Source organism: Indicator indicator, chromosome 16 (genome assembly GCF_027791375.1).
Source record: "Indicator indicator isolate 239-I01 chromosome 16, UM_Iind_1.1, whole genome shotgun sequence".
NCBI lineage: Eukaryota > Metazoa > Chordata > Aves > Piciformes > Indicatoridae > Indicator > Indicator indicator.
Window position 1 is genome coordinate 17,847,589 of NC_072025.1, and position 14,309 is coordinate 17,861,897.

Sequence of the window (14,309 nt, forward strand, 5' to 3'; positions counted from 1 at the left end):
ATCAAGGCCACAGGCAGGGCAGAGCTGCCTACAACCACACAGCACAAGGCAGCCTGCTTGGCTTGCGCTTTGCTGGAGCCAGAACAGCTGAGAGCATCCATCAACATGTAAAGAAGGCCACAGACCCTGGGGTCAGTGCTGAACATCCAGCCCCAGCAGGAGCTGACTAACGAGGTGGAAGACAACAGTTACCACAATGTACAACTCCACGAGGCACCTAGGAAATCAGAAGTCAAAACATGACCCTAAATGTGCAAACAAAAAAAAAATACCAAATCAAACCCAGAAACAGGCAGGAACAGCAGCACATTACAGTAGTCCTCTTTGCAAATCTGGGAAGTGGGAAAGAATAGAGAACAGTTTGAATAATGTATTCTTTCTGCTATTCAAAAGCAGACACATAATGGGTTGCATCTTGCCACAAGAGCAGAACATTCTCTGCATGACAGGAGAGAGGGAACATCCTCTGTCAAAGGAGCAGCAGGCAGCTGCCATATTAGGTCAACATTGCTGGGTTGTTATTCAAACCTACCAAGAGAGGTGCAAGAGCCAGAAACTGGCACAGTCCTATTCAGCGCTGTACTGCTGCATGCCAAGCTGAGCACTAGAGCAAAGGCTTGGAGAAAATCACTCCCCCAGTGTCAACAACAGGCCTACTGCCCCATTTTTTGATCTGTGGACCCTTGGGAGCAAATCACAATAAAAGCCAGCCTGGGACTGATTTCCTAAGCAGCTTTTTATTTTGCAGCCCTGTTTTGGCATATATAAATTACTTGGAAAAGCAATATGGGACAGCAAAAATGTACAAATATCTATTTTGATGCAGAGTGCAGACAAGGAGATGTTCAGCTTTCTGCTTTCAAGGCACATTGCTTGTTTTCAATGAGCTTAGCTATATTCAGTCTGCCTTTCTGGGTATGCAGAAAAACCAGAAACATGACTGTGATGCTGGGTTTCAAGTGAGTGAAGTGAGCCCTTCCAGTCCAGGTATGCATCATGTCCACAAGAGCAAGTAAAAGAACTCCCAAAGGCACTTGCCAGCTTTGCAAGTTCAAATGCCAGAGCCCCAGGGGTTTGGTTTTGCAAGTGAAGCTCTCAGCATGCATCTCCCCTAGCAGACTGCTTGTTCAGCATTTCCATTACACATCCTAACAGGTTGAGATCTTAAACCCAATCATTTCCTCTGAGCTAGAAACTTGGCCAAAAAAAAAAAAAAAATCTCTGGGCAGACCAGAAGCAGATTTTGTTTTATAAATAGATTAAGTTTATATTGGAAAGAAGAAATATTCATAAACCACCCCCCCATCCCACTATAAAGCAATGGCTTTATTGGGGCCAGGTTAGCTTCTGCAGCTACTGGCTCAGAACTCAGCAGGCTCCAAAAGCCTCTCTGCTCGCTCACACCGTGACAAACCTTCACTCCACTCCCAGGATGACCTCTTCTTAGGAGATCCAATGACAGGATTTTGAAAATATTAATTCAAAGACAGGATGATTTATTTTCCCCCTTAAATAAGGGGCTGGATCTGTCCCCACACTTGGGGAACAATCAAACAGATCTTAAGTGAGTATCAGGGACTCTTCCCACTGAGTGGGAAGTAACTAGTGAGCTTTCATAGACCAGAAGAGTAGACACAGCTCAAGAAGCTTCCCAGGCCTAGGGAATGGTATGATCACAATGAACATGAACATTCAATTTTCTCTTTGGCTTAGGAATCAGACTAACCTTCCTCCAGTATCAGGACAGCTGGCCTGCTGCTGGAAGCTCTGTGCTAGCTGAAGGCAGCCTGGACTGAGATCAATGGGCTTGCCTAATGACATCACAGATAAGTGATGTTTCCCCCCCAGTGCAGCCAGGCCCTGGAAACAGCACAGGGTAATGAGACAGACAATAAGCTACACTGGGAGCTCATGAGGCAGCAAAACCTTGTTACAGACTGCACTGCTGCAGGGGAACAAACACAGCTCCAAACAGGCTGCCCAGAGATCCTGAACGTGCTTCACAGCAAAAAGCAAGGCTCAACTTCTTTCAAAGCTACCCAAGAGCACACAAGGAAAGGCACATACTTGACATTAGTGTTGGTGCAGATGATGTACTCAATCTCATCAGAGTAAGGGTTCTGGAAGGTGAAGCTGCTGGTCCTGATGAGCATCCACTCCCGGTTCTTGGTGCGGAAGCGATACATCACAGACAGCACCTGGCCCTTCAGCTTCACAACCTGCAAAACCAGTGCCACAGGTTCAGGAGACTGCTGCTTGCTGTGCACATGGAGAGGAACCAGCAGCACCTGGTGACTTTGGAACCTGAATTCCACACAGTAGGCAGAGTCTCAGTTTGAATAAGCAAAATCTGCTCCATGTTTGCAGTTATTGCCTTCAGGATTCAGCCTTCACACTTTGTGGTGTAAAATGCCATTGCACAATAACACAGGCACAGGACACACAACAGGTTGTGCTGTTACCCCAGCAGGGAAGGTCTTCTGTCAGTCAAGAGACTGACAGAAACCAAACTGAGAATCTGTCAGATGTTTGTATGTAAACCATAAACTAAACCCTGGAGCCGAAACAAAAGCCCACAAGGAAAGATTCCACACCTCCTGCCTCCCAGCTTTTCTGCCTGGATACCTGGCTACACAATTCATATATGTGATGCACAGCAGCATCAGAACTTAGGAGAACACTTCAGAAAGATGGCTTTTTTTTTTTTAGAAGCCATACAGGGTTGCTTTGGGTTTTGTCCCCAGAAACTTGTGTGATGGCAAGGTGCTAACAAGAAAAGCCTCTGGCTTTCAGAACAGCCAAGAAGCCACTGTCCCTTTTCAGAGTATTCATGAAAACAGAGAGCAGACTTTTTGCTTGGACAGCCCTTTGCTTAGCAATAAGAATTCAGACATTTGGCAACACTCGGTTCAAATTCTACCTTTGGTAGCTCAAGTTTTGTTGAAGTCAGTAGTGGGGCAGCAAATGAGAAGAAAGAACCATCTGAAGAATCACCTCGAAGCACCACTTGTGCCCTGGCACTGCAGCTGTACTTCCTGTGTTATCTCACAATCTTGGGCTAAGCCAAAAGAAAACTCAGAGGGTTCCAGGTCATTCAGCTGGCACTGGCCTATCTGTGTTTATTTTTTATTGCTTTTCCACCAAGCTATCTCAGGGGTGCCTCGGGGAAGGAAAGGGAAGGTCTACTGCAAATAAATGCCACATCTCATTGTGGGTTCTTGATCCTTATCCACTGGAATTTACTTTTTATTAGCTATCTCTATTCTGTAAAAGCAGAAAATCCATTATTTATCCTCTGTCTTCATTGACAAGCAATTGGATTAGGAAAAATGCCCCAATCCTCTTTGTTTTTTTTCCAAAGGTCTGCATTTCCAATCGATCAGCTGGACACAGGATTAAACAGAATGAATGTGAACAGAAGACATGAAAAGCTTTAGCAATGCCCAGGAAAGCTCAAAATCAAACTGAGCTAAACACCTTTTTTTTTTTTTTTTTAATTGCCTTTGTAGTTTTGAGTCCAGTGAGTGCTGTTCTTTAATCAGCAGTTTTCTGCTACCACACCCAGGGTAAAAAACACAGCACTTGTGTAGAAGTGTCCAATCTGCACAGCATCCCACTGGATATCAAATAGCTCTATTCTGGGGCCTTTGATACTCAACTCTAGCTGTTGATCTTGGCCTTCAGACTATCTTATGCTGGCCTGATTTTCCCACCCTGATGAATGAATTTATCTTCCTAAGGAAGTAAAAGCTTTGAGATGTATACTGGCAACTGACCAAAAACTGCAGAACCCTTCCTCCCTCCCTCCCTCCTCCCTTATGCACCAACCCAATTCTGATGCTGTCAGCACATTAGAAATGTCAACTTTTCAGAAGGCTTTAGGAGAAAAGAGAAAAAGAAGACTTTACTGGAAATCAGTTACCTTTTTTAATGAAAAAATGTCTAAGGCCAGCCTAACAATAATAAAACAAGCTGCAGTGATCTGTTGTCCTGAAGCCTGAATTAAGCAAGCACTAATTCTGCAAATAATATGAGACACAGAGATGGCTGGTGGGAAAATCCTGAACTGTCTTAAACCAGTGCACACAAACAAGACAGCACACAAAAATGTGCAAGCTAATGTTTAACCTTTACTTTCTTACATTCTTTGGAAATAAAAACCACCTGGTGCAGAGCTTAACTACTTACTTGTCCCCTTTTTTTTTTTTTTCTCCCTTCTTTTTTGAGGATTGAAATAACAGCCCCAGCACCACTGCTACTGTACTGAACAAAAAGACACCCAGAAGGAACTGCCTGCTACATAAACAGCACCACGTGTTCCTAGACTAGACACAGGCAGAGTGGAACAGGCACCTTCTGCATCATCCCTGCTGTCTTTTTGCATGACCTTAAGCAAATCTTGTAGGTCCCTGGTCCAGCAAATCATTTGTGCACTTGCCTAGCAGTCAGCAAGTCCCCCAGTTCAGGGATACCCCAGCAGCCTCCCACAGCCTAATCTCCCCCTCAGTGACCATGGTGAGGACCAAGTCATTAACCTGGATGTCAGTCAGCCCTTCTGAGCCTCAGGCAATCACTTCAGAGGTGGGTATCTGATGTGTTGTTATCCAGCAGCTCCCTGTCAGTGTGTCTTGGATGAGTTAGTGGAGTCAGACCTTTGGGCACTAGTGAAAAGCAGCACATGTGCTCTTGCTGCTCTTCAGGCACAGCTTCAGGGAGCTGAACCATCTGAAAGCTAGTCCCATGCAGCAGTTCTTAGTCCTTCAACCAGTTTACCCAGCAAGTCCAGCTGTGCTGGCATCAGGACAGCAGGGAGGAGGCTGGGGGAAGGGGGAGAGAAGAAGTTGGAGCAGGACCTGACTGCTGGTGATGGCTACCCATCAGGTAGGTTCAGCTGCACCATCACACCTTGCACTGAGGTGGGGCAGAGATGACTGGATGTGGTGACCTGCTTCAAGCATCTAACTCTCCCAGGCTCCTGCCTGTGAGCCAACATTTGAACTTATAAAGTCTGCAGCTTCTGTTCCACCTCAAGTCTGTTCAAGGGCCATGAAGTGGATGCAGACTCCTCAAGAGTCTTTTCTGCTAGCTCAGCAGGGAGCTGATTGTCTCCACTTGAAGGAGGGGGCTGTTGAGAAACAGTTGAAGAGCAGAGATACTTTACATCATCTTACACACTTCTGTGGAGACCATGAGCTCAGTTTCACAAGCTGTCCTATGGACACAGAACAGCACTTATTTGTTCTCCCTAGAGAGGCTTTTCAAGCTCAGTTTTTGCATGCCATGCTTGAATAAATAGTTTGATATAGATGTGATTGTAAAGTCACTTCACATCCATGCTTCACAGCCAAAAACACATCTCAGCATCCAACACAAGATGGATCAACGAAGCTTCTTTGAACTACAGGCTGCTGGCAGAAAATCTGGAACCACTTTTATCATCTGGACCTCAGTGATCAGCTAAACATGCTGCAGTGCAGCAGGGAAGGTGCTGAACAGACCAGGGCAAGCTGAAGGCCTGGGGGAAACATTCCTACTGCATGTCCCAGATCAGTCTGAAATGAAATGCTGTACCATGAAGTAAAAGGATTTGATGTGAATGTGGCCCACTGTAAAAACAACTCCAGAGCAGTAATTCCTTCCACATGTTGCATTGCTTGTTACCTCTGTATGCATTTCTATTCCTAATAGGCAGAAGGGCCACACTCTCTGTTGATGCAAAGTGGTGGCAACTCCATTAAAATATGAAGTATGTGACTTATGCTAGCAGAGAACTTAGGTCATAAACAATCCAGCACTACAGGAGGGGAACCACCTTCAAACCAACAGCCCATCTCGGAAGGGAAATCCTTCTGGTTACCACTGAACACAGTGGGATCTACACAGGCATCTCCAAAACCATCTCTGCCTGAGCAGTGAATACTCACTTCATGCTCTGTAAAAGAAAACCAGAAATGTCTCACTGGGTGAATTATTTCTGAAAACCTGCAAACAGATGCTGCAGTTTAAGCTACCACTTGTGAAGGGAATGATCAACAAATTGTTTCATTTTTTCATTTCTTTCCACTCCTTCTGCAGAACAGAAAAACCACCTTGAAATGAAAAAACAAGTGCTACTTCTCCAAACAAAATAGTAAATAATTGTCAGAAGAAAAGGAGCAGGAAACAGTACCTGTTGGAAACTCTCCCTCAGATGGCTTTGATCTTCAGGATGGCAGAATTCTAAAATATCCTTCCCCAGAAGATCCTAGAAAAAAAAAAAAACAAAAACCAAAAAACACAACCAAACAGCCAAAGTTGTATAAAAACCTCAGAGCACACCACACATCTACATGCAGATCTGCAAGTGCAGGGACAAGGCCTACCACCCTTAATGGGACTGCTCAGTGAACTGGACAGGAATCAAAATGATTTGTAGGCATCATGTCCCATGTTATATTTGTACTGTTGCACAGATATCTATTCAAAAACAAATTTTAAGTGACTTGCTTACTGCCTGGGAAATGCTCTTTGGAAAAGCCTGAGAGCCTCCACCACAGCTCATGTTTTGTGGCACTAAGTTTTGTAAAAACAGTTACCACAAAGCTACTGAAAGTAACAATTAATGGGGAAAACAAATGAGCAATGAATTCTTTCTTCTAAAGTGCAACTGTTGAGAGTTATCTGAAGGACAGTTGTGGTAGTCAGGAGTTCACTTATCATTCTGCTCAGTTCTGTGAGTAGTCTCCTATGCAGAGGAGTAGATGTAAGTCTAAAGGCAAATGGATGCTACAAATGCTGTTTGCTTACTGCTCAGTAGATTAGCAGGGGGACTAAAACTCTCTCCAAACACTGCAAATTTCCTGTCATGGAAATGCCTTCATTGCAAAGCTGTTCAGGGTCTAAGCTATTGAATGGAAAAGGTACAAAGGGACAGCCCACAGAGCAAAGGGTTCAGCTGGACATCTGACAGAGGTGTGGAAACCCAGCAACATTCAGCACCTGCTGTACAAGTTGCAAGCCACAAACATTCCATGTTCTGCTGCTTTTGTTTTCAAATGCCCAAGCAGGACTTCCCTCACCAGCTCACTGACCTGGGGCTGATAGCCAATGACACTGATGCACCTTGGGTCAACAAAGGTGATGACTCCATCAGAGTTGTGCCTGGACAGGAACTCGGTGGGGACTGACATGCCATTCATGTCCATGCACACTGGAGAGCTGGTTACCTGTGACCAAGACAGTCCACAACACTTAGTCCACACAACAGTCACCTTAAGGCAAATTTGGTTACAGAGCTGAAGGACAAAATTCTGCTGGCAGAGTGCTAACTGCTGTGGGAAGCAATAAAGAAAACAACAGCACCAAGAAATGACACAGAGCAGCCTGCAGTCTTGTTTGCATCTCACCCTGTGGCACCTACCTAGGCTTAACAGCACAGCAGCAGAACAAATACACCAGGAGCTCCCAAGAAGGAGGGATACAGTGAGGATGGAAGTACAGTTGGATTCACCACATTAAATTTAGGCATCTTGGTTCCTACCTTTGTCCACCAAAGAGAGACTTGCAGAAGGCAATTCAGTCCACCCATTTTAGGGTAGGAAGGTCAATCTCTACAGCAGGCCCCCTCATCAGTAGACATATCCAACAGGACCAGCTCACATTAAACACTGAACTTTCAGGTGAGATGAAGCTCACCTGAAGCACCCAGAGAACCTGAACAAACTCTCCAGAAGCTGAGGTAGGTCCTATTAGGCCAGCCAGTGGCTGCTCATGATGCAAAAGCACTGTCCTATAACACTCCTCAAATCTCACCAGACACAAGGGTGCATTTCCAGCTTTCCCTGCCTGAAACCTGTGCCATCAGGCCACTGCACATCCACTCATTCCTGCTGGGGCTACAAAGGAGACCATCATTTTTCTTACAAGCTCCAGAGCTACCTCTGTGAACAAGGCCCCCTTGCAGAAAGAGAAAAAGCTCTATTTTTTTTTCCTGCTGTCCTGTAGCACATCAGTTAACTGCATGCAAGATCTTAACTTACCATTACAGAATGGAGTTTTTAATGTGGGCACCTTGACTCCTTTGTGATTAAATCCACCCCAGAGCCTCTCTCTCACACACACACTCTGCTGGCTCTTCTAACCTACCAAGAGGTTCTGACACTCTACATGTTGCTGATGTGATTCTCTCAGAACCCATCTTTCTTTGGCAGCTGTCCACACGAGTCCCCTAACATCCCTCTCTCCATCAGTGGAATATGTAAACCCTTCCTTACAAAAGCACGATGAAGCTAAAAGCCATCCTGCAATGCTTCTGCAGCTCTGCCATCTCAGTGGAGACACCTTGCAGAAGTGCCAACACTTGCAGTCATGTGCAGGCTGTTCACCTCAGCAAGAAGGGTTTGGCACCTGTCCTCTCACAAAAGGGCCGTTCCACCTTCCACCAGCAGGAGTGATGCCAGACTAGCAGATGGCAATGACTGAAGGCCAACAGGAGATCATGCAGGAGGCTCAAACATGTTCACTCATGGCAGAATTCCCAAGACTGGGAAGATCAGTCTTAGCCTCCCTGCTGCAGTGAAGGAGACTCGTTGCTGCTCTAGCTCCTGCTCACAGCTCTTGTCAGGAGAGGGCAAAGGAAGATGTAAAACATCAGTTGTGACTCAAATTTTATTCTCCTCGTTCCCTCAGCTGAAATCACATCTGAATGCACATTACAGTGATGCACTGAGAATAAAGCTATTGTTTGGGAGGTGCCTCTTGACTGCCTTATCTTCACTGTTTTCAGAACAACTCCAGCAATCACAGCTTCTTAAATAGTTGATTAGCTGGAGAGAGACAGAATGAAGACAAGACCAGGAGGCAGTGCCTTTGGGAGCTACTGGAACCTACCATCTACAACACCTGCACTCCCACACTGCTCACCATCTGGAACATCCCAGCCCAATGCACCCAGAGAACAGCAGGTCTGTACATGCTCGTGCTCCAGGAGCACCTTTGCTGTTACTGCAGGGTCAAGTACACCTCTGCACCAAATCACATCTTCATTTTGCTCTTCTAACACCTTCTGAACAAGCCCTGCCTGTGGCAGAGGGTTTGGAACAAGATGATCTTTCAGGTGCCTTGCAACCCAACCCATTCCATGATTCTGTAAGTCCCTGGCTGCACAGCAGCATCAGGATGCTTCGTGTTTTGTAGGCAATGTGGGAAGTTGTGGTCCAGTTGCAGAGCTTGGTGCAAATCCTTCACAACTAAGCCACAGCAATTATGCTTTCAGAAGCAGTTTGTACACAGAAAGACTGGCATTACCTGAAGCCTTCCTATTGCCACGAGGCAGTATTTACTACCTTGGCCCACATCAGCATCTTCTTCTGGAATAGTCATTCCTAAAGCAAACAAAAACAAACACTGTTACAATCAGTAAATTGGGGTGGGCAGAGATGCTGCTGGTTCTGCACTGTTCTAGACCATCCAAAATAACCTGACTGCCTCACTAATGCATTATCTCTGGGTTCAGACCAGATGTCCTCTCTCAGTTCTTGATCCCACGTACCCCACAATGCATACACAGCAGCCATGGCAGCAAAGGCAAAGCAGATACAAGAATTCCATGATCCACTGAGACAGACAATACCATTTCCATGAGGACTGCCCCACAACACGCAGCACGTGGCCACCTCAACAGTTCACTGGCACTTGGTGACATGGTCATGAGGTCTTGGGTGACAGGTTGGACTTTGATGATCCTTGAGGTCTTTTCCAACCTCACTGATTCTGTGACTCAGTGGATGCAGGCCATGTTCAGTTCCCTTTGTGAGTAACAGACTAGAATGAGTCTTACAAAGCAGGGCTACCCTAGATCCTTCCATGCACTTGATGCTCAGATTCAACAGCTGGTTCCACTTCATTCTAGAATGGCCCACATCTGGGTCTCTATGTTAAAAGGTTGGAGGAATGCAGATGCCTGGCTTGGTCCAGTTGTGTAAGAGGAGTAACTCCTCCAAACACAGGGACCATTTCCAAACACACATGTGTGCTGGTTCCCAGCTCAGCCTGTCACAAAGACGAACGTTCAAGACCAGCTCTGTTTGCTTGACAGCTGGCTAGGCCTTAGCTCAGCCTATTTCCCAACTCCACTTTGGAGATACCAACTTCCTCTGAAGAGCCTGGAAAAACATCCTCCAAGGGTGACCTTCCTGCCTGATTTTAAGTGATTTGTAAACTCTTTCACAAGGCTTTGCGAGGAACTCAGTCAAAACAGGCAGTGAATCATTGAAGAGGCACTTGAAAGCGTTAAGGAATTTAATTGCAAAGCAGCTACCAGTTATGGAGCAACAGCCACTTGATCCTCACAATTTCTAATCCCCAGTGTAAGTTGATCCCTGGAGCATGCAGAGGAGGACAGCTCACAACCTTCTTCAGTGATGCCTCTGAGAAATGGCTACAGATGCTGCTGAACGAGCTGAAGCAGTCCCTGGAGGAAGCTATATCCAAATAATTGACTCTTATCTGACAATCAGTTTGTAAACAGCACTCTACAGGTGTTTTTCATATCACATTGAGCTATAAAATAAAATAAAATAAAATAAAATGAAATAAAATAAAATACATAAGGTATGAATGAAAAATAAAGGTATAAACCTGTATCATCCATTCAAACTCTATTTGCAATGGAATTCACCATTTTGGGGGCCTAACTTCACTTACAGCTCCTGACAGATTTTATCCTGACAGCTCCTGACAGTGAGGATTTTATCAGGGAGTCTCAGGAGCTTCCTAAAGGAGGAGCACCCTTGTCCCTTCAGCCAAGTGGGAACATGAGGTGCAGTATGAGCTTCAATGTGCTGGATGCTTGGTGGATGGATGCTTGCTACTTCTGAGAACTAGGCCACCAGAGCAGAGCAGCTGTTGTAAGGCAACAATTCCAGGCATTCTAGTTGGATAACCTTAACCAAGAGATCCCTTCTCAGTGGAGTTTTCCATTTCAGAAGGGCAGATTTAAAGCATTTTCCCTTGACTCCCTTGGCTTTCCCCATTGCTTCCTTAGTGGCACAGCACACTGCAAAGGACAGCAAAGATACTCAGCTGGGTGGCTTCCACTTCACAGCATCCTTTTTTCAGCAGCCTCCAACAACACTTTTCCTTTTTAGGAACTTGGGCTATGCTTGCTACTGCCCAAATAAACTCAAAGCACCATAAACAACCTCCAAAAATAAACCTAGCTAAGAAACACCATTTCTGATGTCACTCTTGGCAGGGGAGGCTGTTGTTCTACTTTTCACTTTTTTTTTTTTCCCTTGCAAGATGGATGACATTTGGTCTGTATAACACACTGGAAAATGTATCAGTTGGGTTATCCCCCAAGACATTCCATGAATAAAAAGCAGCCTGCCTGGAACTAATCAATACATGACAGAGTGAATTGCTAACACTCCCCTGAAAGTGCCTACAGTAAAAATATGCCAAGCTGATTGTCTGCTCCTCTGCAGTGTAGCTGCTGTTCCTGACAGCATTCCACAGTGGGAAATTGCTTGCTTCACCCTCCTGCTAATAGTTCAGCTGTGGGAGAGCTTCTATCCCAGATGCATTTGTACAGAGATCTGCCTTTGCTTTAGCACACTGCCTAGTGAACACACTGCAAAGGGGACAGGTAATTAAAGATGTGTGCTGCACTTAGGACTGATTTGTCCAGCTCTTAGCATAGCATTATACTGCTCCTTAACATCACCATCAGCATCTCCAAAAAAACATGGCAAAAAAAAATTCAAACAAAACAAACTCAGTTCTGGTGTCCCCAGCAGAAGAAGGACACAGAGCTGGTGGAGGGAATCCAGAGGAGGCCACAAAGATGATACAGGGGCTGGAGCACCTCTGCTGTGAGGACAGGCTGAGGGAGCTGGGGGTGTTCAACATGGAGAAGACCCCAGGAGGACCTCAGAGCTGCCTTCCAGTACCTGAAGGGATCCTACAAGAAGGCTGCAGAGGGACTTTTCATCAGGGTCTCTAGTGACAGGACAAGGGGGAATGGTTTGAAGCTGAGGGAGAGCAGGGTTAGACTGGAGCTGAGGAAGAAGTAGAAGGGTGGTGAGACTCTGGAATAGGCTGCCCAGGGAGGTTGTGGCTGCCTCCTGCCTGGGGGTGTTGAAGGCCAGGCTGGATGTGTCCTTGAGCAGCTGAGCGTAGCTGAGAGGTGTCCCTGCCCATGGTTGGGGTTGGGAGGTTGGAGCAGATGATGTCTGAGCTCCTTTCCAACCTGAGCCATTCCAGGATTTTACAGTTCTATGAAACTGATCTTTGGAAGGCATCAACAAAACAAACACACATTAGCTACCCACATCCTCTCTGTGTAAGCCTGAGAGAAGCTTTGCTTCCCAATACAAAATACATGCTCCTCTGGAATAATAAATACTCTGCTCTGCTTGTTCAGGTTACTATCAACAATTTGCAAAGCTGAGCCTGCAACTGAGCATCACAAACAGAATGCTGTGCTCTTAAAGGTTGTATTTCATTTCCAAGTGTCCTTTATGCCAGCACAGTTTCCCCACAGGGCAATGGCATGTCTTTCTGTGGACATAAGGAACTTTTCAGTTTTCCCAGTGAGCTTCCTGCTGGCTCTAATGACAGAACAGCTTCATTTTCTGCCTTATTTCTCTATCCTGCTGCCCCACATTTTCTGCAAGACACGCAACAGTGTTGGTGGATTTGTGGTTTGACTTCTCTGCACTCAAAAATAATTTTTTTCAGAGTCTTCAGATGGATGCATTTGAGGTGTCCAGTGGTTAATGCCTGTCTCCATCAGAGCCACTTCTGACACCCCTGTGCCTGAAACTGGGCTGTGCCCCTGTATCTCCCCTCCACAACAATAGAAAAAGGCTTTCACAAGACAAAGCTGGGGATGTTTACAGCATACCAAGGGAAAAGCTCAGGAAAAATCCCAACAAAACCCAAAAAAATTAAAAAAAAAAAAATTTAAAAAATTACTTTTTTTTTTTTCTTTTAAAGCCTAAATAAATGACAGCACTGCAAAGAATATTCAGGCAACTATTTTGTTTTGTATTGGCAGAGGCAGAGCTTTGCACTAAGATCCAGATCCTGGCCCAGAGTTTAGAGCAACCTAACAGCTTTGGCATGCTGTGGTCAAGACGTTACCGTAAGTCTGACTGGGAAGGCTGAAATGTTTCTTTTTTAAGATAACAAAACTAAGGAGAGAAAAATTAAAAAAAGAAAGATTAAAAAAAAAAAAAAAAGGTTTCAGCATTATTTGAATTTAACATTCTTCTGGGACTTCTTACTTCAAATTTAGTACCTGCCTAAGCCTTCTGTTCGCTGTGTGTTTTCTGCAGGTCCTGGCTTTGATTTACAGAAATCTAGCAACATCCTGACAAACTGTTTTCTCCTCTCTTCACCCAACATGCAAGCAAAAAAAACCCCTAAAAATTAGGGAAATACCATATGGGCCATGTAAGATTCCTTTTTTCCCAGGAATGAGATGCTCAGAGGGGAAAAAAAAACCACCAAACCAAAATCAAAACCCAACCCCAACCCTCCCCAAAACCAACATGGAAGAAAAGCAAATGCTTGCTGATGTTGAAAACTGAATGATGATGAGAAGTGATGGGATGAGAGGAAACGGCCTCCAGCTGCACCAAGGTTGGACATTAGAAAAAAATTCTTCACTGAAAGGGTTCTCAAAAGACTGGAAGGGGCTGCCTAGAGAGGTGCTTGAATCCCTGTGCCTGGAAGTGTTTCAAAGGGGCAGAGATGTGGTGCTGAGGGACATGGTTTAGCACCAGCCTTGGCGGAGTTAAGAGAATGGCTGGACTGGATGAGCTTAAAGGGCTCCTCCAACCAAAAGAATTCTGTGATTCTCTGATGGAGCTCTTCTCACTTTTTGGAACATGGACCATTGCCTAGGCTGAGGATCAGGAGCTGCTTCAGCAGTGACAGTGGGGCAAAGGCTGGAAATGGTGCTCAGCTGGATTCAAACAAGGGGTCTTTACCTCATGCAAAGTAATGCAGCACTGCCCTGTGCTTACCCAGCCTAGCACACCCCCCACATGAGAATGAGGAGTGTCAGTCACTGGAGCACTGATCTGGAATACTGCATGGCTTTGCCCTTTGACTTCTGCACAATGTCTACCCCAAGGACTTGAGCCCAACATCTACCTTCTGGAGGTATCATATGCTGGGTTTGGCACTCCAGCTTAGTTTTCACCCTTCTCTTGGGGGCACAATGGACAAAAATGAAAGGACCATTAACAACCCCAGCTTGAATGGATGCACTCCTCAAAGTGGCTCAGCCTTCTCTCTGTGTCCCCCTCATTCAAAGACAA

The 14,309-nt window shown here is 45.4% G+C and overlaps 1 protein-coding gene across 1 annotated transcript in view; it reads right to left on the reverse strand.

Moving 5' to 3' along the window:
- The window catches only part of ARNT2 (aryl hydrocarbon receptor nuclear translocator 2), a 76,724-nt gene that overhangs the window by 19,805 nt on the left and 42,610 nt on the right, over positions 1-14,309 (reverse strand). Inside the window, exons 8-11 of the mRNA XM_054387784.1 lie at positions 9,286-9,362; positions 7,071-7,205; positions 6,170-6,244; positions 2,068-2,219 (exon numbers count right to left, since the gene is read on the reverse strand). Of these exons, the coding sequence (XP_054243759.1) occupies positions 2,068-2,219; positions 6,170-6,244; positions 7,071-7,205; positions 9,286-9,362 (439 nt within the window). The remainder of the gene's footprint in view (positions 1-2,067; positions 2,220-6,169; positions 6,245-7,070; positions 7,206-9,285; positions 9,363-14,309) is intronic.